This window comes from Oncorhynchus tshawytscha, linkage group LG16 (assembly GCF_018296145.1).
Source record: "Oncorhynchus tshawytscha isolate Ot180627B linkage group LG16, Otsh_v2.0, whole genome shotgun sequence".
NCBI classification, from domain to species: Eukaryota; Metazoa; Chordata; class Actinopteri; order Salmoniformes; family Salmonidae; genus Oncorhynchus; species Oncorhynchus tshawytscha.
In genome coordinates, this window is record NC_056444.1 from 53,084,514 (window position 1) to 53,107,062 (window position 22,549).

Below are 22,549 nucleotides of genomic sequence, written 5' to 3' on the forward strand. Positions count from 1 at the left end.
TTTCAGTGAGGGGATCATTGCAGGAAAAAGCCTTCACAAATGAAAAAAAAGAGACATTGTGCAACATAAGACTGGTCCTTAAAACAACCTCTAACTTGATTGGATAAAGTGACATGTTTTTGCAAAGTCATATGTCTGGCTTGTTAGCTTCCTTTTCCCCTCAGAACCTATGCAGAGTAATCAGTGTTTCGCTTGTGATTTCTTTCCATTGAAAACGTTTTACCATCCTGAAAATGATGGGAGTAGCGGCAACGATTTACCAGCAGTGGCCCTGGGGGAACACTAGTACTGTATGTTCCCCATATGCAAAGATGCCATACAACACAACCATTCATACAAAGAACACATCCTCCCTCCCTAACAAAGCAACCCCTAATACCCGCGCAGGTCGGTATAAACCAAGAGATTGCTCGCATTAACACTTCAAATGCAACAGTTCCCCTTAATGACAGCCAAGTCACTCACATAAAAAGCTGTGGTCACTTCTAGGCTTACCGTAGTTTAAGATCTTTCCCCTCAGTAGTACTCTTGGTCTTGACAGATCCGACCCAGAAGCTCAGAGGTGCACTGAGAGCAGCAGTCACCACATTTCCAGATCTCCTCGTCCCCCTGCGCTCTACTGTGTCACTCTACCTGGCCCTCTCACTTTACCCACAGGCCCTCATCAATAAGGCACACCTACAGCGACCCGTGACATCAGCGCTTCAGGCCGCCGACCAACCAACCACAGCGCGGCACAACGCCCGGTTGAGCTCTTATGCAAAGTACAGAGCAGTAAAGGGCTGAGGCAGGGCGGGTACAACCCTCTCGGCTGCCCACACTCAAATCTCCCAGGGTTTATGGATTAGAAGAATTCCTGCCGGCTCCATTTTGATTAGCTATGAAAGGCCAGACAAACACTATCTTTGCTACTGCTATAATTGTAGAGCGAGCAGATCCTATAAAGACCGTCAGTCGTAATAAGTCTCAGTCTAAGTGGCCAATGTACAAAAACTTCACCTGTCACAAAACAAAAATACTGAATGGGGGTTGAATTCAAGCAAACCTACACTGTGAAAACCTGTACTGTAGAAGAAGAAAAAACTACATAGCACCTGCAAAGCACAAAATGGCCCCTCTGAGTTTTATTTGATTGTACTTAGAGTGGGAAACTGCAGTTGCTACATACATTTTTTGGACTTTTTTGGATAAATTAATGATATACAGTACGAGTCAAAAGTTTGTCATTTTTTTTTATTTTACCCCTTTTTTCTCCCCAATTTCATGGTATCCAATTGTTTAGTAGCTACTATCTTGTCTCATCGCTACAAGTCCCGTACGAGCTCGGGAGAGACAAAGGTTGAAAGTCACAACCCAACCACGCTGCACTGCTTCTTAACACAGCACGCATCCAACCCGGAAGCCAGCCGCACCAATGTGTCAGAGGAAACACCGTGCACCTGGCAACCTTGGTTAGTGTGCACTGCACATGGTCCACCACAGGAGTCGCACGATGCACGATGAGACAAGGACATCCCTACCGGCCAAACCCTCCCTAACCCAGACGACGCTGGGCCGATTGTGCGTCGCCCCACAGACCTCCCGGTCACAGCCGGTTACAACAGAGCCTGGGCGCGAACTCAGAGTCTCTGGTGGCACAGCTGGCGCTGCAGTACAACGCCCTTAACCACTGCACCACCCGGGAGGCTACGAGTCAGAAGTTTGGACACACCAACTCTTTTTAAGGGTTTTTCTTTATTTTTACTATTTTCTACATTGTAGAATAATAGTGAAGACATCAAAACTATGAAATAACACATATGGAATCATGTAGTAACCAAGAAAGTGTTAAACAAATCAAAACATATGTTATATTTGAGATTCTTCAAAGTAGCCACCCTTTGCCTTGATGACAGCTTTGCACACTTGGCATTCTCTCAACCAGCTTCATGAGGTAGTCACCTGGAATGCATTTAAATTAACAGGTGTGCCTTTTTAAAAGTTAATTTGTGGAATTACTTTCCTTCTTAATGCGTTTGAACCAATCAGTTGTGTTGTGACAAGGTAGGGGTGGTATATAGAAGATAGCCCTATTTGGTAAAAGACTAAGTCCATATTATGGCAAGAATAGCTCAAATAAGCAAAGCGAAACGACAGTCCATCATTACTTTAAGACATGAAGGTCAGTCAATCAGAAACATTTCAAGAACTTTGAAAGTTTCTTCAAGTGCAATCACAAAAACATTCAAGCGCTATGATGAAACTGGCTCTCATGAGGACCACCACAGGAAAGGAAGACCCAGAGTTACCTCTGCTGCAGAGAATACGTGAAGTGTTAACTGCACCTCAGTATGCAGTCGAAATAAATGCTTCAGAGTTCAAGTAACAGACACATCTCAACATCAACTGTTCAGAGGAGACTGCGTGAATCAGAACTTTATGGTCAAATTGCTGCAAAGAAGCCACTACTACAGGACATCAATAAGAAGAAGAGACTGGCTTGGGCTAAACACACGAGCAATGGATATTAGACCATTGGAAATCTGTCCTTTGGTCTGATGAGTACAAATTTGAGATTTGCAGCGTCTTTGTGAGATGTGTCTTTGTGAGATGAGGAGTAGGTGATTGGATGATCTCCGCATTTGTGGATCCCACCGTGAAGCATGGAGGAGGAGGTGTGATGTTTGGGGGTGCTTTGCTGGTGACACGGTCTGTGATTTATTTAAAATTCAAGGCACACTTAACCAGCATTGCTACCACAGCATTCTGCAGCAATACACCATCCCATATGGTTTGCGCTTAGTGGGACTATCATTTGTTTTTCAACAGGACAATGACCCAACACACTTTCAGGCTGTGTAAGGGCTATTTGACCGTGAAGGAGAGGGATGGAGTGCTGCATCAGATGACCTGGCCACAATCACCCAACCTCAACCCATTGAGATGGTTTGGGATGAGTTGGATCGCAGAGTGAAGGAAAAAGCAGCCAACAAGTGCTCAACATATGTGGGAACTCCTTCAAGACTGCTGGAAAAGCATTTCAGGTTAAGCTAGTTGAAAGAATGTCAAGAGTGTGCAAAGCTGTCATCAAGTCAAAGGGTGGCTACTTTGAAGAATCGAAAATAAATTGAATGTTGATTTGTTTAACACTTTCTTGGTTACTACATGATTCCATATGTGTTATTTCATCATTTTGATGTCTTCACAATTGTTCTACAATGTGGAAAACAGACAAAACAAAGAAAAAACCTTGAATGACTAGGTCTTTCCAAACTTTTGACTGGTACTGTATACCAATTGATTCTTATAGAATGTACAGTTGAAGTCGGAAGTTTACATACACTTAGGTTGGAGTGATTAAAATGTATTGTTAACAAACTATAGTTTTGGCAAGTTGGTTAGGACATCTACTTTGTGCATGACACAAGTAATGTTTCCAACAATTGTTTACAGACAGATTATTTCACTCATAATTCACTGTATCACATATCCAGTGGGTCAGACGTTTACATACACTACGTTGACTGTGCCTTTAAACAGCTTGGAAAATTCCAGAAAATTATGTCATGGCTTTAGAAGCTTCTGATAGGCTAATTGACATCATTTGAGTCAATTGGAGATGTACCTGTGGATGTATTTCAAGGCCTACCTTCAAACTCAGTGCCTCTTTGCTTGACATCATGGGAAAATCAAAAGAAATCAGCCAAGACCTCAGAAAAAAGAATTGGAGACCTCCACAAGTCTGATTCATCCTTGGGAGCAATTTCCAAACGCCTGAAGATACCACGTTCATCTGTACAAACAATAGTACGCAAGTATAAACACCATGGGACCACTCAGCCGTCATACCGCCCAGGAAGGAGACACATTCTGTCTCCTAGAGATGAACGCAGAACAACAGCAAAGGACCTTGTGAAGATGTTGGAGAAAACAGGTACAAAATTATCTATTTCCACAGTAAAACGACATATGTCAACATAACCTGAAAAGCCGCTCAGCAAGGAAGATGCTCCAAAACCGCAATTAAAAAAGCCAGACTACGGTTTGCAACTGCACATGGGGACAAAAAAATCATACTTTTTGGAGAAATGTCCTCTGCTCTGATGAAACAAAAATAGAACTGTTTGGCCATAATGACCATCTTTATGTTTGGAGGAAAAAGGGGGAGGCTTGCAAGCCGAAGAACACCATCCCAAACGTGAAGCACGGGGGTGGCAGCATCATGTTGTGGGGGTGCTTTGCTGCAGGAGGGACTGGTGCACTTCACAAAATAGATGGCATGATGAGGAGGAAAATTACGTGGATATACTGAAGCAACATCTCAAGACATCAGTCAGGAAGTCAAAGTTTGGTTGCAAATAGAAAATGACACCAAGCATACTTCCAAAGTTGTGGCAAAATGGCTTAAGGACAACAAAGTCAAGGTATTGGAGTGGCCATCACAAAGCCCTGACCTCAATCCTATAGAAAATGCGTGGGCAGAAATTAAAAAGCGTGTGCGAGCAAGGAGGCCTACAAAACTGACTCCGTTACACCAGATCTGTCAGGAGGAATGGGCCAAAATTCACCCAACTTATTGTGGGAATCTGGTGGAAGGCTACCTGAAACCTTTGACCCAAATTAAACAATTTAAAGGCAATGTTACCAAATCCTAATTGAGTGTATGTAAACTTCTGACCCACTGGGAATGTGATGAAAGAAATAAAAGCTGAAATAAATAATTGTCTCTATTTTTCAAACATTTCACATTCTTAAAATAAAAGTGGTGATCCTATTTGACCTAAGACAGGGAATTTTTACCTGGATTAAATGTCAGGAATTGTGAAAAACTGAGTTTAAATGTATTTGGCTAAGGTGTATGTAAACTTCCGACTTCAACTGTAGTTTTTGATAAATGCCTCATGAGCTTAAAGTGTCAAACCCCATCAGAACACAAAATATTAGCTTGTTTTAACTCCATTGTTTGTAAACATAAACAAACAATGTAAAGCCTCAAAACATGCTTGAATCTATCATTTTTATATACTGGATAGTAAGTTCTTGCATCCGTAGCTATGTATATGAATTTGAGAGTGGTTACATTTCTCCAGCCCAATCCCTCAGCTTTTAACCAAGAAGCGGGTGTTTCAACAAAAGACTGCTGCTTTAACGTAACTTCTGTGAAGTGAAGATAAGTCCATGGGTGCTGATAGGTAGATAAACAATTGACCAGGATAGTGTTACCCTGCTTTGCCGTTTCTATGGCATGCCGAGCAGATTGTTTTCACTGTGTCTATGGTCTCTCTCTCTCCTCTCTCCTGTGTGTGTGTGTGTGTGTTTAATTGTTAATGAAGGCGCGCGCGCACAGGGCTCGTCACCTGGGTACCGTGAAAGGGGGAGGGGAGCTCATTAAGAAGACCCTCCCTCCTGGGCCGAACAGCACACACTCAGACCATGGCAACTGACCACACCATGGAGACGTGCCATGGCAACAGGATTGTTATGTTGTTACAGTATGTAAATTGGACTGGGTTATTTACCAGTAACTCAGTCATCAAACACCTGTAAGCCTAAACCATGTTTCATTCTTTATCATTCAGGGGACACTTATTACAGAGATGTGACTTGGTAACCTATAACGGTCACCTTTAAAATAGTTTGTGTTTTATGGAAAATTGAACATCTGTCAGTGCCAGTCGGTGCAGTTTAAGATGAGGGAGAGTAATACATATTATGAGCATGGTCTTATTTCCATTACTGCATATTGGATAACCGTCATTCATATTCCATCCATCCAGCTCAATGTAACATCAACAGGTTTAGGCTACTACATGATACTCAACATTTCCCTATAACAACATTAGGTTGCTACAACCAAGCCTATGAATGAAAGCTTGCAAAAAGGTGCACAGGTTGAGACAAATTTGAGTAATCAAGGTGACAGACAGTGACATATTCAATACCTACCACCTTGCACACTCTTGCCTGCATCTAGCTGATCTAGGGTGTAATAGTCCAACAGTTGCAAACGAGAGTTTCTACCGGACAAATTCAGATATGTTTATCCCTGTTTCGTTCAAGAAACGTTTTCCAACAGAATCGGCGGAATGAATCACACGCAAACACAGTTCACTTTCATAGCAGCCACATACAAACAGCATGAGCCCTTTGGTCATTGGATAATTCCTTCTCACATCTGATGTCTATGACCAAGAAAAAAACCTTTCCAAGCCCAATCTTCATATCATTACCGCTAACCACTACACACAGCCTACATCGTTGTCACCATATTAGCTAACGTCATAGTCAACATAATTCTATTAGCTAGACAGCAAGCAGTTTAGCAGTTCAACTGGCGGGCCCTGATGGCAATAAATTAATAAAACCAAAATAAATATTACCTTGACTTGGAAGAGTTTCAGTGTTGGATAGACATAGCCAGCTAGCTAACATTGCATCCCCCTCTGTTTGAACCGAGTGTTTGTGTAGGCTAAACTAGCTAATTTTATTCAGTAGCTAAATAAAATAAATATAACATATAGCTAGCTCTCTCCCCCTCTCTCTCTCCTGCTTCTCCTTAATTTTTATAGAAATCTATTGGTTCAAACTGTTCAACTATTGTCTTTCACTCTCGTTGTGTCAACTACACCACATTTTATGCACTGCAGTGCTAGCTAGCTATATCTTATGCTTTCAGTACTAGATTAATTATCTGATCCTACACCATGGTACCACTATAAAGTGTGCTGTTGAGGCTACTGTAGACCTTTGGTGACACGTGAATATACAGTACGAGTCAAACTTTTGGACACCTACTCATTCAAGGGTTTTCTTTTATTTGTACTATTTTCTACACTGTAGAATAATAGTTCAAAACTATGAAATAACACATATGGAATCATGCAGTAACCAAAAAAAGTGTTGTAAAAATCCAAATATATTATACATTTTAGATTCTTCAAAGTAGCCACCCTTTGCCTTGATGACAGCTTGCACACTCTTGGCATTCTCTCAACCAGCTTCATGAGGAATGATTTTCCAACTGTCTTGATGGAGTTCCCACATATGCTGAGCACTTGTTGGCTGCTTTTTCTTCACTCTGCGGTCCAACTCATCCCAGACCATCTCAATTGGGTTGAGGTCGGGTGATTGTGGAGGCCAGGTCATCTGATGCAGCACTCCATCACTCTCCTTCTTGGTCAAATAGCCATTCACAGCCTGAAGGTGTGTTGGGTCATTGTCCTGTTGAAAAACAAATGATAGTCCCACTAAGCGCAAACCAGATGGGATGGGATGGCATATCGCTGCAAAATGCTGTGGTAGCCATGCTGGTTAAGTGTGCCTTGAATTCTAAATAAATCACAGACCGTGTCACCAGCAAAGCACCACCACACCTCCTCCTTCATGCTTCATGGTGGGAACCACACATACGGAGATCATCCGTTCACCTAATCTGTGTCTCATAAAGACACGGCGGTTGGAACCAAAAATCACAAATTTGGACTCATCAGAACATTGGACAGATTTACACCAGTCTAATGTCCATTGCCCGTGTTTCTTGGCCCAAGCAAGTCTCTTCTTCTTATTGGTGTCCTTTGGTAGTGGTTTCTTTGCAGCAATTCGACCATGAAGGCCTGATTCACGCAGTCTCCTCTGAACAGTTGATGTTGAGATGTGTCTGTTACTTGAACTCTGTGAAGCCTTTACTTGGGCTGCAATCTGAGGTGCAGTTAACACTAATGAATTCATAATCTGCATCAGAGGTAATAAAAAATAAAGTACATTACAATGATATATTTTAGTTTATGGGGACTGAATGCTAAGTTAGGGCTACCAAGCTTGCTAGGACAGACCAGATACAACTTCAATTACAACTGAGGGTTGAAGTGAGAGGTGTCAAAGCCTTTGAGCCCAACAAGTGGCAGGAGTCTCTCACAGCCTACCCAACCAAAACCCAGAGGCATTTGAAGCCCCATCCCGCTGTTCAGAGACCATCCATTGGCATTTTCTACAAGAAATCTAACTCCAGAAATAAAAGCTTCTCCCAAGTGGGTGTGATATCTACTCCCGTTGCCTACTGCACTGCTGCTTGGACTCTACCTGGCAATCTGTTTCCCATCTGCCCTGGCCTGTCTCCCCCTGTCTGGTACAGGTACCCCCACCACACTCCCCCCTCTCTCCCAAGCTTTGGCTCGCCTCCAGCACACACATACTGTTGGGGTGAGTGACTCTGAACTTACAATGGCTAGCCCCAAGTCGTTATATATATTTAGTTTTTTTTCATGCATTTTGCTATTTCCTATATGAAATTTCTTGTTTACCCAACCGTGGGACAGACCGTTTTGTCCCACACTCGGGACTCTGACTCTACTGGCTACACAGACTTTTGGCCTCCCATCCTATTCTAACCACCTCTCGCCGGCTTTGTATTCATGTTACCTGATGAAATTGCTGTACAATATGATCTTGTTGCCATCTAATGCACATTCAATTATCATTAATCAACACTGCAGACCTCTCCATGTCCTCTGCCGTGCCTTGATTGTATTACTGCTGATGTTATCTGGAAATGTGCATGTCTCTGATATCTGCTTCACTGATTTCTGCTCTCGTAAAAGCCTGGGTTTTCTACACGTTAACACTAGAAGCTTATTACCTAAAATGGATCAATTGAAAGTGTGGGTTCACAGCTCCAATCCAGATGTGTTGGTCATTACTGAGATGTGGTTAAGGAAGAGTGTTTTGACTACTGATGTTAACCTTTCTGGTTATAACATTTTTCGGCAAGACAGATATTCCAAAGGTGGGGGAGTGGCAATCGTTTACCAACGATCAACTTCAGTGCTCGGTTGTCTCCACCAGGTCTGTCCCCAAACAATTTTATTTGCTGGTTTTAAGCGTTAAATGTTCTTTGTTGACTGTTGCTCGGTGCTATCGTCCTCCATCAGCACCGACCTGTACCCTACCTGCCCTAAGCTTACTCCTGGCCCCTTACACTAAGTCTGAATTTGTCCAGCTAGGTGACCTAAACTGGAACATGCTTAAAGCACCTGACCAAGTCCTAAAGAAATGGACTCCCTAAATCTTTCTCAGATTATTACCAATCCCACAAGGTATGACTCCAAACACACAAACAAGGCTACTCTCCTCGATGTTATCCTCACAAATAATCAATAATCAGTCTGGTGTTTTCTGTAATGACCTTAGTGATCACTGCTTTTACAGCCTGTGTTTGTAATGGCTGCTCAGTGAAACGACCTGTCCTGATTTGTCATAGAAACTTGCTAAAAAATTGAATGAGCAGGCATTCCTTCATGAACTGGCCTCTGTAAAATGGTATAGAATCAGCTTGATCCCCTCTGATGACGCTTGGACCTTCTTTTTTTATATTTTCAGTGGTATTGTTAACAAACACTCCCCCATAAAGAAAAAGAGAATTAAAAACAGGTACACCCCCTGGTTCAACCGTGATCTTGCAGTTACTCCACCTCAAAAATGGCATTTGGCGAAAGGCTCGGCACACGCATACTCAGGTTGACTGGCTCTCGTTCAGGCATATGAGAAATAAGCACACTCAGGCTATCCGAAAGGCCAGTTAGTTCCTTTAAGGAGCAGTTCTCTCTCTGTGCGTCTAACCAAGAAGTTCTGGAAAACGGTTAAAGACCAGGAGATTAAACCCTCCTCCTCACAGCTGCCCATGTCCCTTAATGTTGATGATGTGGTTGTTACTGACAAGACGCACATGGCTGAGCTCTTTAATTACCACTTCATTAAGACAGGATTCCTTTTTAACTCAGCCATGCCTCCTTACCCATCCAACATTTCGTCATCTACCACCCCTTCTAAGGTGACTAGCCACGATGCTCCTCCCTCTTTTCCCCCCACCCCGCTACACAGTTTCTCCGTGCAGGCGGTCACTGAGTCCTAGGTGCCAAAGGAACTCCTTAAACTTGACCCCCAAAAAACAATTTTCACTTAAAATGACATACCCAAATCTAAATGCCTGTAGCCCAGGACCTGAAGCAAGGATATGCATATTCTTGATACCATTTGAAAGGAAACACTTTGAAGTCTGTGGAAATGTGAAATGAATGTAGGAGAATATAACACATTAGATCTGGTAAAATATAATACAAAGAAAAAAACATGTGTTTTCGGTTTACCGTTTTATCTGTGGATTAATTGTCAGAGTAGAGGACCTTGTGCATTTCAGGTAAAATAACAACCCAATGTTTATATCCCAACAGCAAGCTAGCTAGCTAAATTGTCATAAATGTTTAATGCTTTTCGACCTATCGCCAAATTAATATAATTGGTTCAGAGTTTCTTTTGATAGTTTAACCTGCGTGTCCTGATCGTGTCTGGTGTGGGGGTACAAAATCAACATGCGCGCGATGGCACACACAGGTGCACGCGTGCGTCCGGTTTGGTCAGAATGTCAGGTCTCTTTATGTAGTGTTGTCTCTCTTGTCGTGATGTGTGTTTTGTCCTATATTTTCCTCCTCCCACAGGAGGCCTTTTGCCTTTTGTAAATACGAATTTGTTCTTAACTGACTTGCCTACCCCTACCTTGTCACGACACAACTGATTGGCTCAAACGCATTAACCTTTTTGGGATAGGGGGCAGCATTTTCACTTTTGGATGAATGACGTGCCCAGAATGAACTGCCTCCTACTCTGTCCCAGATGCTAACATATGCATATTATTAGTAGTATTGGATATAAAACACTCTGAAGTTTCTAAAACTGCTTGAATGATGTCTGTGAGTATAACATAACTCGTATGGCAGGCGAAAACCTGAGAAAAATCCAGCCAGGAAGTGGGACATCTGAGGTTTGTAGTTTTTCAAAGCTTGGCTTTGAACACATTGAGATACATTGAGATATGGATGAGGTTGCACTTCCTAGGGCTTCCACTAGATGTCAACCGTCTTTTGAAACTTGAATGAGGATTCTACTATAAAGGAGGGGCTCCCAGAGACCTGTTTGAGTCAGTGGTCTGGCATAGTGCCTCAGTCACATGATGTGCGCTCCCGACAGTGTTACCTCTCGTTCCAGTGCCTTTCTGAAGACGGTTGGAACATTATTGATGTTTTATGTTAAAAACATCCAAACGATTGATACCATACATCGTTTGACATGTTTCTAAAGGACTGTAACGGATCTTTTCAAGTTTTAGTCTGGATGAAATGCTCGCGCCTCATGAAGATGGATTACTGGGCTGAACACGCTAACAACAAGTGGCTATTTGAATGTAAATTATGGAACTTTATGGAACAAATCAGTCATTTATTGACAAACTGGGATTCCTGGGAGTGCCTTCTGATGAAGATCATCAAAGGTAACTGAATATTTATGGTGTTGTTTCTAACTTTGCTGATTCCAAAATGGCGGTTATTCCTCTGGCTGTTTTGGGTTCTGAACGCTGTTCTCAGATTATGCTTTTTCCGTAAAGTTTTTTTGAAATCTGACACAGCGGTTGCATTAACAAGAAGTCTATCTTTAATTCTGTGAATAACACTGGTATCTTTTATCAATGTTTATTATTAGTATTTCTGCAAAATCACTGGATGTTTTGGAATCAAAACATTACTGCATGTAAAGCACCAATGTAAACTGAGATTTTTGGATATAAATATGCACGAACAAAACATACATGTATTGTGTAACATGATGTCCTATGAGTGTCATCTGATGAATATCATCAAAGGTTAGTGATTAATTTTATCTATATTTCTGCTTTTTGTGACTCCTATCTTCGGCTGGAAAAATGGCTGTGTTTTTCCGACTTGGCGGTGATCTAACATAATCATATGTTGTGCTTTAGCTGTAAAGCATTTTTGAAATCAGACACAATGGGTAGATTAACAAGATGTTTATCTTTCATTTGCTGTATTGGACTTGCGCTGCCTTTTCAGCGGAATGTTGTCGAGGTGTTACACTAGCGAAACCCCTGCGCTAGAAAGGTTAAGAAGGAAAGAAATTCCACAAATAAACTTTTAACAAGGCACACCTGTTAATTGAAATGCATTCCAGGTGACTACCTCATGAAGCTGGTTGAGAGAATGCCAAGAGTCTGCAAAGCTGTCATCAAAGCAAAGGGTGGCTTGTTTAACACTTTTGGTTACTACATGTATTCCATATGTGTTATTTCATAGTTTTGAGGTCTTCACTATTATTCTACAATGAAAATAGTAAAAATAAAGAAAAACCCTGGAATGAGTAGGTGTGTCCAAAAATTTGACTGGTACTGTATTTAGCGTAACTTTAATGTTTCACTATTTTTATGAAATTACTGAGGTAGACGGTCCTCCCCTTCCTCCTCTGAGGAGCCTCCACTGACATCTGTGGACCAAAAAAACTCCCATGTGTCAGAGTCTGGCATTGTGGTTATCCCCCAAGACTCTGGACCTATACTCCTGGCAACGTGGGTACGAATCCCATCTCAGCCCTTCCTCTTGGTTTCCCTCTGTATCGGTCTCTCCTCTACATTCCCATAAAAAAGGAAAAGAATAGATTTAAATTGTTGTTGTTTTATTTAAATCGGCCATGAAAAAAGCTTAGTAGTAGGAGGGAAGTTGTTTTGATCTATGGAGCCCACTCACAATGTGGCCAGAGTAATTAGTGGAATTAACGTTGGGCCCATCACTCTGCTCATCAAGAGGTGCCAATGGGGAGGGCCGGCTCGTAATGAGGATGCTCGTTAGTACAATAACAATAGTGTGGACTGGAGAATCCCTCTTCTTGTCTGCCTTCGCGCTGGGAACAGGGGACGTTGTTACACTGACTGGCCAAGTGATTAGTGGTCGGCGCGACAGGGAAAATGGCGCCTCGACTCCCTGCACCTAAACACCTCACTCTGCTAGCCGTTTCACTATCCAGAAACGTCTTTTCAGTCCCCATTTTGAAACGTCTCAGTGGAGCAAGCAGTATCCCCAGGGGGACATTGTTTCTATGTTGTAGCTACTGATTTCATAAACTGAGAATGCAACCACTAACACTCACAACCTGCTGCTTTTTAAGGGCCTGTCCACCCCTATTCTAGAGAGCAACTTCAAGCTAAGACTGCGGGCTCCATTATAAAATCAGCTTGTTGGCTGGATCTGGCCCACAGGCCACCAGTTTAAGACCTGTAAACAAGCAGATACAGGAGATGGACAGTAATAAACAGATCTGTACAGCCATTAAATCCTGCATACACAATTGCCTTTGTCAATAGAAGTCTCTGTGCGTTCCCTCTCCTAATGATTAAGGTTATGATATAGGGGAGGGTAAGCTGGTCCTATATTTTATCTGAACTGTATCTGAGTTTGCTCTTATGGGGGGCTAATAGTGGGGTCTGTTTGATAAGCTTGCTGCTCGTTAATTGAGATAAGACTGCTGAGGAGGGCTCAATCATGCAATCACACTAACTGAGTCCACTAGGCTAGGGCTCTCCATTGGCTCCCTGTCCAGCCATCTTGTGGCATAATGAGTCTTGGATATTGCTGTCCTATGCTATTTCACGCTAGAATATTAGCCACAAGGCTTTTAGAGGATTTCACTGATCACTGGACTGGTCATCAGGATAATGACAAGCTGGAAAGCCTGGCATTGATAGGCCACCCTCTGTGAGGACTTGGCCATCTGTCACCAGCATCCAGAGAGAACAAATGGGGCAACCATTTTTAGACTGGGGGCTCAATGGCATCAAATGGTTAGGTTGAGAGGAAATCGATCTCCTTAATTCCTGGATACTGCATTCTCTCAATGGACACAGAAGACGTAGTCTTCAAAAAGGCTCATTAATTAATGTGAAGGACTGCATGTACAAGTGACTTGATAGTGTGTGTGTGCGCGCGCGCATATATATCTCTACTCCAGGGATTCGTTAACAAAGAAACAACAGGACTGTGGCCCTTGAGAAACCAGAGTCGTGACCTTCTGCTTTTCAGTAAAAGAAGAGAGAAGCTCACCTCATTCTCCACATGCCTCAGGTTGCTCTTCACCTTCAAGTAGATCTCGGCGTCTGAGTCCTCGGGGGGCTGGGGTGGCGGGTAGCCGGGGGTGGGGGTAGTTGGGAGGGGCAGTCAGGGGGAGGGGGTGGTGGAAAGGCTGGCGGGGGTGGGGGAGGCTGCTGAGTGGCAGCGTTGGTGGCGGGGTCCTTGCTGTTGGGAACTCCACCCCCTACGTCTGGGTTCAGCATGTCCATGTAGGTCTGCATGTCATTGATGGTCGACTCCATTGGGCCTCCACCTGTGACAAGGACACCGTGGGTCAGTGGTGAGATTTCTGCCACAAAATGGCTGATGTGGCCATGGAAAAATAGAATTCATTGTACGGACATCCCCCATTCAAGTCGATGGGTGGACGATGGGATGACCGACAGCCCGATCTAGGAATTATATTTCAATGGACATACAGTGGCTTGCGAAAGTATTCACCCCCTTGGCATTTTTCCTATTTTGCTGCCTTACAACCTGGAATTAAAATATTTTTTTTTTTTTTTGGGGGTTGTATCATTTGATTTACAGAACATGCCTACCACTTTGAAGATGCAAAATATTTTAATATTTTTTTAATATTAAGAAATGAGACCAAAAAAAACAGAAAACTTGAGCGTGCATATCTCAATACTTTGTAGAGCCACCTTTTAGAATAATTACAGCTGCAAGTCTCTTGGGGTATGTCTCTATAAGCTTGGCACATCTAGCCACTGTGATTTTTGTCCATTCTTCAAGGCAAAACTGCTCTAGCTCCTTCAAGTTGAATGGGTTTCGCTGGTGTACAGCAATCTTTAAGTCATACCACAGATTCTCAATTGGATTGAGGTCTGGGCTTTGACTAGGCCATTCCAAGACATTTAAATGTTTCCCCTTAAACCACTCAAGTGTTGCTTTAGCAGTATGCTTAGGGTCATTGTCCTGCTGGAAGGTGAACCTCTGTCCCAGTCTCAAATCTCTGGAAGACTGAAACAGGTTTCCCTCAAGAATTTCCCTGTATTTAGCGTCATCCTTCCTTCAATTCTGACCAGTTTCCCCGTCCCTGCTGATGAAAAATATCCCCACAGCATGATGCTGCCACCCCCATGGTTGGATGGTTGGATGGTGTTCTCGGGGTGATGAGAGGTGTTGAGTTTGCGCCAGACATAGCGTTTTCCTTGACGTCCAAAATGTTCAATTTTAGTCTCATATGACCAGAGTACCTACTTCCATATGTTTGGGGAGTCTCCCACATGCCTTTTGGTGAACACCAAACGTGTTTGCTTAGTTTTTTCTTTAAGCAATGGCTTTTTTCTTGCCACTCTTCCGTAAAGCCCAGCTCTGTGGAGTGCACGGCTTAAAGTGGTCCTATGGACAGATACTCCAATCTCTGCTGTGGAGCTTTGCTGCTCCTTCACGGTTATCTTTGGTCTCTTGTTGCCTCTCTGATTAATTCCCTCCTTGCCTGGTCCGTGAGTTTTGGTGGGCGGCCCTCTCTTGGCAGGTCTGTTGTGGTGCCATACTCTTCCTATTTTTTAATAATGGATTTAAATGGTGCTCCGTGGGATTTTCAAAGTCTCAGATATTTTTTTATAACCCAACCCTGATCTGTACTTCTCCACAACTTTGTTCCTGACCTGTTTGGAGAGCTCCTTGGTCTTCATGGTGCCACTTGCTTGGTGGTGCCTCTTGCATTATGGTGTTGCAGACTCTAGGGCCTTTCAGAACAAGTGTATATATACTGAGATCATGTGACAGATCATGTGACACTTAAATAAAGTCCACCTGTGTTCAATCTAACTAATTATGTGACTTCTGAAGGTAATTGGTTGCACCAGATTTGATTTAGGGGCTTCATAGCAAAGGGGGTGAATACATATGCACGCACCACTTTTCCGTTTTTTATTTTTTAGAATATTTTGAAACAAGTAATTTTTTTCATTTCACTGCACCAATTTGGACTATTTTGTGTATGTCCATTACATGAAATCCAAATGAAAATCCATTTAAATTACAGGTTGTAATGCAACAAAATAGGAAAAATGCCAATGGGGATGAATACTTTTTCAAGGCACTGTAGCAAAACCCAGGCGGGGTATTACACAATATAGCTAGTGGATGATGCAAATTTCATCTACATAATATGTCAAGTGCTTTAAGCACCTGGAAAAGCGCTAAATAATCCATTCTATTATTATGTTATGACACCCGTTTTTAAAACACTCAACTAATCAGTCTTCAGTCTGAACCGTCATTATTTAACAACTGGTGTGCAGGGGTAGAACAAAAGCCTGCACACCCAATAGCTCTCCGGGATTGCATTTGCAGACCCTTGTTCTGGAGAGTGTGCAGGGTTTTGGAATTTGGTTGATTCACAGACAGATTATTTATCCTATCTGCCACTAGAGGGTACTACTTGTATAAAGTGCTGCCGTGGCACCACACAAAAGAATGCAAACTGTTACATGGAATTTGTTCCAGTCAGATGAGCGGTTGAAGTTCCCACCATTGTTATGATAATAGCGTGCAGGGTGCATTACCCAAGCAAATATGTCATGTCATGTTTGGGGGGGGACACGCACTCTAAAGTTGGCTAAAGCACATAAAATCATACAAAGATTGTATTCAATAGTGTATTCGGCACAACTGCCTTGCCATAGCATGACAGGCTTTTTCTTCCTGTGAAATCTGAACTATTATCTTCATCAGGGTTCAACTTCAGGAAGCTCATTTAAATAGTGTAAGTGTTTGTGTGTGCACGTGCATGCGTGTGTGTGTGTGTGCACGCATGTGTTTTGGCATGTTTAAGTGCCTCCATGTGTGACAAAGCGTGTGTTTGTGACTGACCAGCCGGGGCTCGCGACGATGGGGGCGAGCCGCTCCTTTTCCCTCCTGTGCTGGACTGACTGGAGTTGGCCGAGTCGTAATTGGACAGAGTGCTGGAGGGCGAGCCCATGTCGAAGTGGGCGGGTTGCTGTGCCTGCCCCGACCCTGCCGGGGGCATGGTGTTGTTGGGGGACGACAAACCTGAGTCAGGCTGCTTGTTGTACTCCAGGTCAGCCGATGGGTCTCTGGAAAGCACGCGGTGCTCCACACTCTGTAAAAAGACAACCACAATGAGGGGTTAACACTTACTACATTTCTTACCTGGTTAAATAAAGGTGACAATAATAATAATAATAATAATTTCACGCATTCTCCTCTGAACAGTTGATGTTGAGATGTGTCTGTTACTTGAACTCTATGGAGCATTTATTTGGGCTGCAACCTGAGGTACAGTTAACTCTAATGAACTTATCCACTGCAGCAGAGGTAACTCTGGGTCTTCCTTTCCTGTAGTGGTCCTCTTGAGAGCCAGTTTCATCTTAGTGCTTGATGGTTTTTGCGACTGCACTTGGGGAAATTTTCAAAGTTCTTGAAATGTTCCGCATTCACTGACCTTCATGTCTTAAAGCAATGATGGACTGTCGTTTCTCTTTGCTTATTTGAGCTGTTCGTGCCATAAAATGGACTTGGTCTTTTACCAAATAGGACAATATTCTGTACACCAACCCTACAAATGATTGGCTCAAATGAATTAACGAGGAAAGAAATTCCACAAATGAACTTTTAACAAGGCACAACTGTTAATTCAAATGCATTCCAGATGACTACCTCATGAAGCTGGTTGAGAGAATGCCAAGAGTGTGCAAAGCTGTCATCAAGGCAAAGGGTGGCTACTTTGAAGAATCTCAAATATAAAACATATTTAGATTTGTTTAACACTTTTTTTTACATGATTCCATGTGTCTCAAAATTGAGCTCAGGTGCATCCTGTTTGATCACACTTGAGATGTTTCTACAACTTGATTGGAGTCCATCTGTGGTAAATTCAATTGATTGGACATGATTGGAAAGGCACACACCTGTCTGTATAGGGTCCCACAGTTGACAGTGCATGTCAGAGCAAAAACCAAACCATGAGGTCGAAGGAATTGTCTGTAGAGTGCCGAGACAAGATTGTGTCAAGGCACAGATCTGGGGAAGGGTACCAAAAAATGTCTGCAGCATTGAAGATCTCCAAGAACCCAATGGCCTCCATCATTCTTAAATGTAAGGCGTTTGGAACCATCAAGACTCTTCCTAAAGCTGTCCGCAAACTGAGCAATCGTGGGAGAAGGGCCTTGATGAGGGAGGTGACTAAGAATCTGATGGTAACTATGATCGAGCTCAATCTCTTCCTCTGTGGAGATGGGAGAAACTTCCAGAAGGACAACCATCTCTGCAGCACTCCACCAATCAGGCCTTTATGGTAGAGTTGCCAGATGGAAGCCATTCCTCAGTAAAAAGGCACATGATGCCCGCTTGGAGTTTGCCAAAAGGCACCTAAAGGACTCTCAGACAATGAGAAACAAGATTCTCTGGTCTGATGAAACCAAGATTGAACTCTCTGACCTGAATGCCAAGCGTCATGTCTGGAGGAAACCAGGGCCTGCTCATCACCTGGCCAATACCATCCCTACAGTGAAGCATGGCTGTGGCAGCATAATGCAGTGGAGATGTTTTTCAGCGGCAGGGACTGGGAGACTAGTCAGGATCGAGGGAAATATGACGGAGCAAAGTACAGAGATCCTTGATAAAAACCTGCTCAGGACCTCAGACTGGGGCGAAGGTTCAACTTCCAACAGGACAATGACCCTAACCACACAGCAAAAACAACACAGCAGAGGCTTCGGGACAAGTCTCTGAATGTCCTTGAGTGGCCCAGACTCCACCGATCAAACATCGCTGGAGAGACCGGAAAATAGCGGTGTAGAGACGCTCCCCATTCAACCTGACAGAGCTTGAGAGGATCTGCAGAGAAGAATGGGAGGAACTCCCCAAATACAGGTGTGCCAGGCTTGTAGCATCATACCCAAGAGGAGTCGAGGCTGTAATCACTGCCAATGGTGCTTCAACAAAGTACTGAATAAAGGGTCTGAATACTTATGTGAATGTATTTTTTAAATAAATTTGCAAACAAATCTGTAGAATGATGGTGGGGGACACACACACAATTTAAATACATTTTAGAATAAGGCTGTACCGTAACAAAGTGAAGGGGTCTGAATACATTCCGAATGCAGTGTACACTGACTGAAGTGGATCAAACATATGATGTTAATAAGGGATCGTAGCATTCAGCTGGCGTCACCTGTACGGTCTATGCCATGGAAAGAGCCGGTGTTCATAATAAAATCTTGGAACAAATGAAAACGGCCTACAAATGTCAACATCCCACGGACAGTGGCGAGAACCCAACTAGCCTTGTAGTGGTGATCGTACTCTCCCCTCTTCTAAACTAGGGCTCATACCCTCTTATTGCTTTCCCATAACAAACCATGTGAACTCCTTTCACATGGAGCCTGTGATGACACAACACATTGTGAATGTGGGCACTGTAGCCACAGGAGCCAGCATGTCCCCCGACTGACACCGGTGTCTCCGCTAATGACAATTACTGCAATTTACCTTCTCTGCCTGGCATGGCCCTTGTGGGTGGCATGAGAAAAAATAAACACTACTGAGACTCCCCAAGGTTTGTGGGAAACACATCTCACCCCTCCCCCGCCCCCATTTCCATCTCTCTCCCGCTCCTTCTCCTTTTGCCACTGTGTGTCCTAATGAATACATCCCGTGTCTCTCACCATGTTCTCCACATTGCGCAGGTACTTGGCACACTGGGCGTGCCCGTTGTACTCTGCCAGGTCGGCCGCGGAGAAGCCGTCCTGATCCCGTATGCCCAGGTCCACGCCGTTCACCACCAGGATCTGACAACACTGAGAGAGAGAAAGAGAGAGCGAGAGTAGGGAGAAGGAAAGTGAGATAGAAAGACGAAAAAAGAAACAGAGGAAGAAAGAGACAATAAGAGAGACAAAGACAGAGAGGTCAGCTCGTCAAAAAAATAACTGTCTGGGATTTTGTAAAGAGAGAGTTCACACAACAGCTGTGAGGCGTCTAACCTAAGGAAGGGAGACAATCTCAACTTGCCGCTCACACTTGGCTAGTTTCTGGACTTGTATGAAGTTACCTGTTCGTTATTCCCATCCCCCTTGGTGTCTTGACTAGCCTCTCTCCCTTCCTACCCCCTCTCGTCACATACAGTATGGCCCAGTGCCCTTTGACTCACCCTCCCCCTATCTTCACCATCTTTCAAATACTTGAACTCTTCAAAAATACCTTTAAAAAAAGACATACAGCAGATCTTCCTGGGCCTGCTAATGGCTGTAAGCTGATATGGGCATTACTCTCATCGGCCAAACAAACACCACAACACGTACAAGTCAACCAGCTAATGTCAACCGCTGCAGATTGCGATCTCTAATGGGAGTGTACTGTGTAAGCGCACGCATGCTTCACAGCCCTATATGGTGTCTCTTGACCCATTGTCTTGTCCCATCCGACAGATCCTGCCAGTCACTGACCTCTGCTACAAGTGTGACATCAGCAGCCTCATAGACTTTAGGTGCCGGTTGCACCAGTAAGCGGGTCGTAACGATACTTCCGTTAATATACCTGTTGCACCACCTAAGCGTATATTCAACGCCTAGTAGGAACCAGGCGTAGGGTGTGAAATTGGGCCGATCATCATGAAATGCATAAAAATCTATAGCAATCTATATTTTCAAAAGCATGCGAGTCTCGGGTTCATATTTCACAAACTCTGCGGGCTGTTGGAGTTGCATATATGTGAGCCGATTGTAAATAATAGCCTACACTTGATTTAGGCTACATTAGCATGCTAAATATTTGTTTCTGATCAGTGATAGATGCGCCAACCAATAGATGAGCTATCACCTCCACTTATTTGCCCAGTCAGAGATCAATTAATTGATTCGGCAAGTTATGGGCTTTTGGTTGAGTAGGCTACCATGCAAGAAAAGATGAAAAAAAATCTACTTGTTGAGATGTGCAAACTACACAAGATGATCATAAGCACCCACCTCAACTTAACTAGGCTAGGCTGGTAACAGCCTAGTAATGGACGCTGCCTAGAAACCATCATAATGAAGATATCAAATCTCATGAATGTGCATTGTTTATGCTGGACAGCTACGAATAGTCCTTATTTTTGGTTAGTGCAACAGGTGTAAATTCGGATCACAAAGTCGGACGTAGCTACGCATTTAAGACCAACTTTTTTTTACGACCAATTGGTGCAACCGGCCCCAGTATCCCAGACTGTTCTGTGGGCAAATGTCATCCACTACCTACCAACTCCCTATATACATATAACATTTTATTTGTCACTTGCGCAGAATACAACAGGTGTAGACCTTACAGGAAAATGCTTACTTTACAAGCCCTTAACCAACAATGCAGTTAAAAATAATAAACATATATGAGATAAGAATAACAAATAATTAAAGAGCAGCAGTAAATAACAATAGCGGGGCTATATACGGGAAGTACCGGTACAGAGTCAATGTGCGAGGTAAATGAGGTAATATGTACATTTAGGTAGAGTTATTAAAGTGACTATGCCGTACACACTACCCTCTGTCGTGCCTTGTGTTTGGAGGCCGAGTAGCTGCCATACCAGGCAGTGACGCAACCAGAATGCTCTTGATGGTGCAGCTGTAAAACCTTTTGAGGATCTGAGGACCCATGCCAAATCTTTTCAGTCTCCTGAGGGGAAATAGGTTATATCGTGCCGTCTTCGCGACTGTCTTGGTGTGCTTGGACCATGTTAGTTTGTTGGTGATGTGGACACCAAGGAACTTGAAGCTCTCAACCTGCTCCACTACAGCCCTGTCGATGAGAATGGGGAGGTGCTCGATCCTCCTTTTCCTGTAGTTCACAATCATCTCCTTTGTCTTGATCACGTTGAGGGACAGGTTGTTGTCCTTGCACCACACGGTCAGGTCTCTGACCTCCTCCCTATAGGCTGTCTCATTGTTGTCGATGATCAGGCCTACCACTGTTGTGTCATCGGCAAACTTAATGATGGTGTTGGAGTCGTGCCTGGCCATGCAGTCATGAGTGAACAGGGAGTACAGGAGGGGACTGAGTGCACACCCCTGAAGGGCCCCAGTGTTGAGGATCAGAGTGGCGGATGTGTTGTTACCTACCCTTACCACCTGGGGGCGGCCCGTCAGAAAGTCCAGGACCTAGTTGCAGAGGGAGGTGTTTAGTCCAAGGGTCCTTAGCTTAGTGATGAGCTTTGAGGGCACTATGGTGTTGAACGCTGAGCTGTAGTCAATGCATTCTCACATATGTGTTCCTTTTGTCCAGGTGGGAAAGGGCAGTGTGGAGTGCATTAGAGCTTGCATCATCTGTGGATCTGTTGGGGCGGTATGCAAATTGGAGTGGGTCGAGGGTTTCTGGTATAATGGTGTTGATGTGAGCCATGACCAGCCTTTCAAAGCATTTCATGGCTACAGACGTGAGTGCTACGGGTCAGTAGTCATTAAGCAGGTTACCTTAGTGTTCTTGGGCACAGGGACTATGGTGGTCTGCTTGAAACATGTTGGTATTACAGACTCAGGTTGACAATGTCAGTGAAGACACTTGCCAGTTGGTCAGCGCATGCTCGGGGTACAAGTCTACGTAATCCGTCTGGCCCTGCGGCCCTGTGAATGTTGATATGTTTAAAGGTCTTACTCACATCG

General features: G+C 43.6%; 1 protein-coding gene across 1 annotated transcript in view; it reads right to left on the minus strand.

Annotated features, from left to right (window-relative positions):
* The window catches only part of espn (espin), a 105,676-nt gene that overhangs the window by 55,663 nt on the left and 27,464 nt on the right, over window positions 1–22,549 (minus strand). Inside the window, 4 exon segments of the mRNA XM_042299917.1 lie at window positions 13,914–13,999; window positions 14,002–14,193; window positions 16,767–17,016; window positions 19,586–19,717. Of these exon segments, the coding sequence (XP_042155851.1) occupies window positions 13,914–13,999; window positions 14,002–14,193; window positions 16,767–17,016; window positions 19,586–19,717 (660 nt within the window).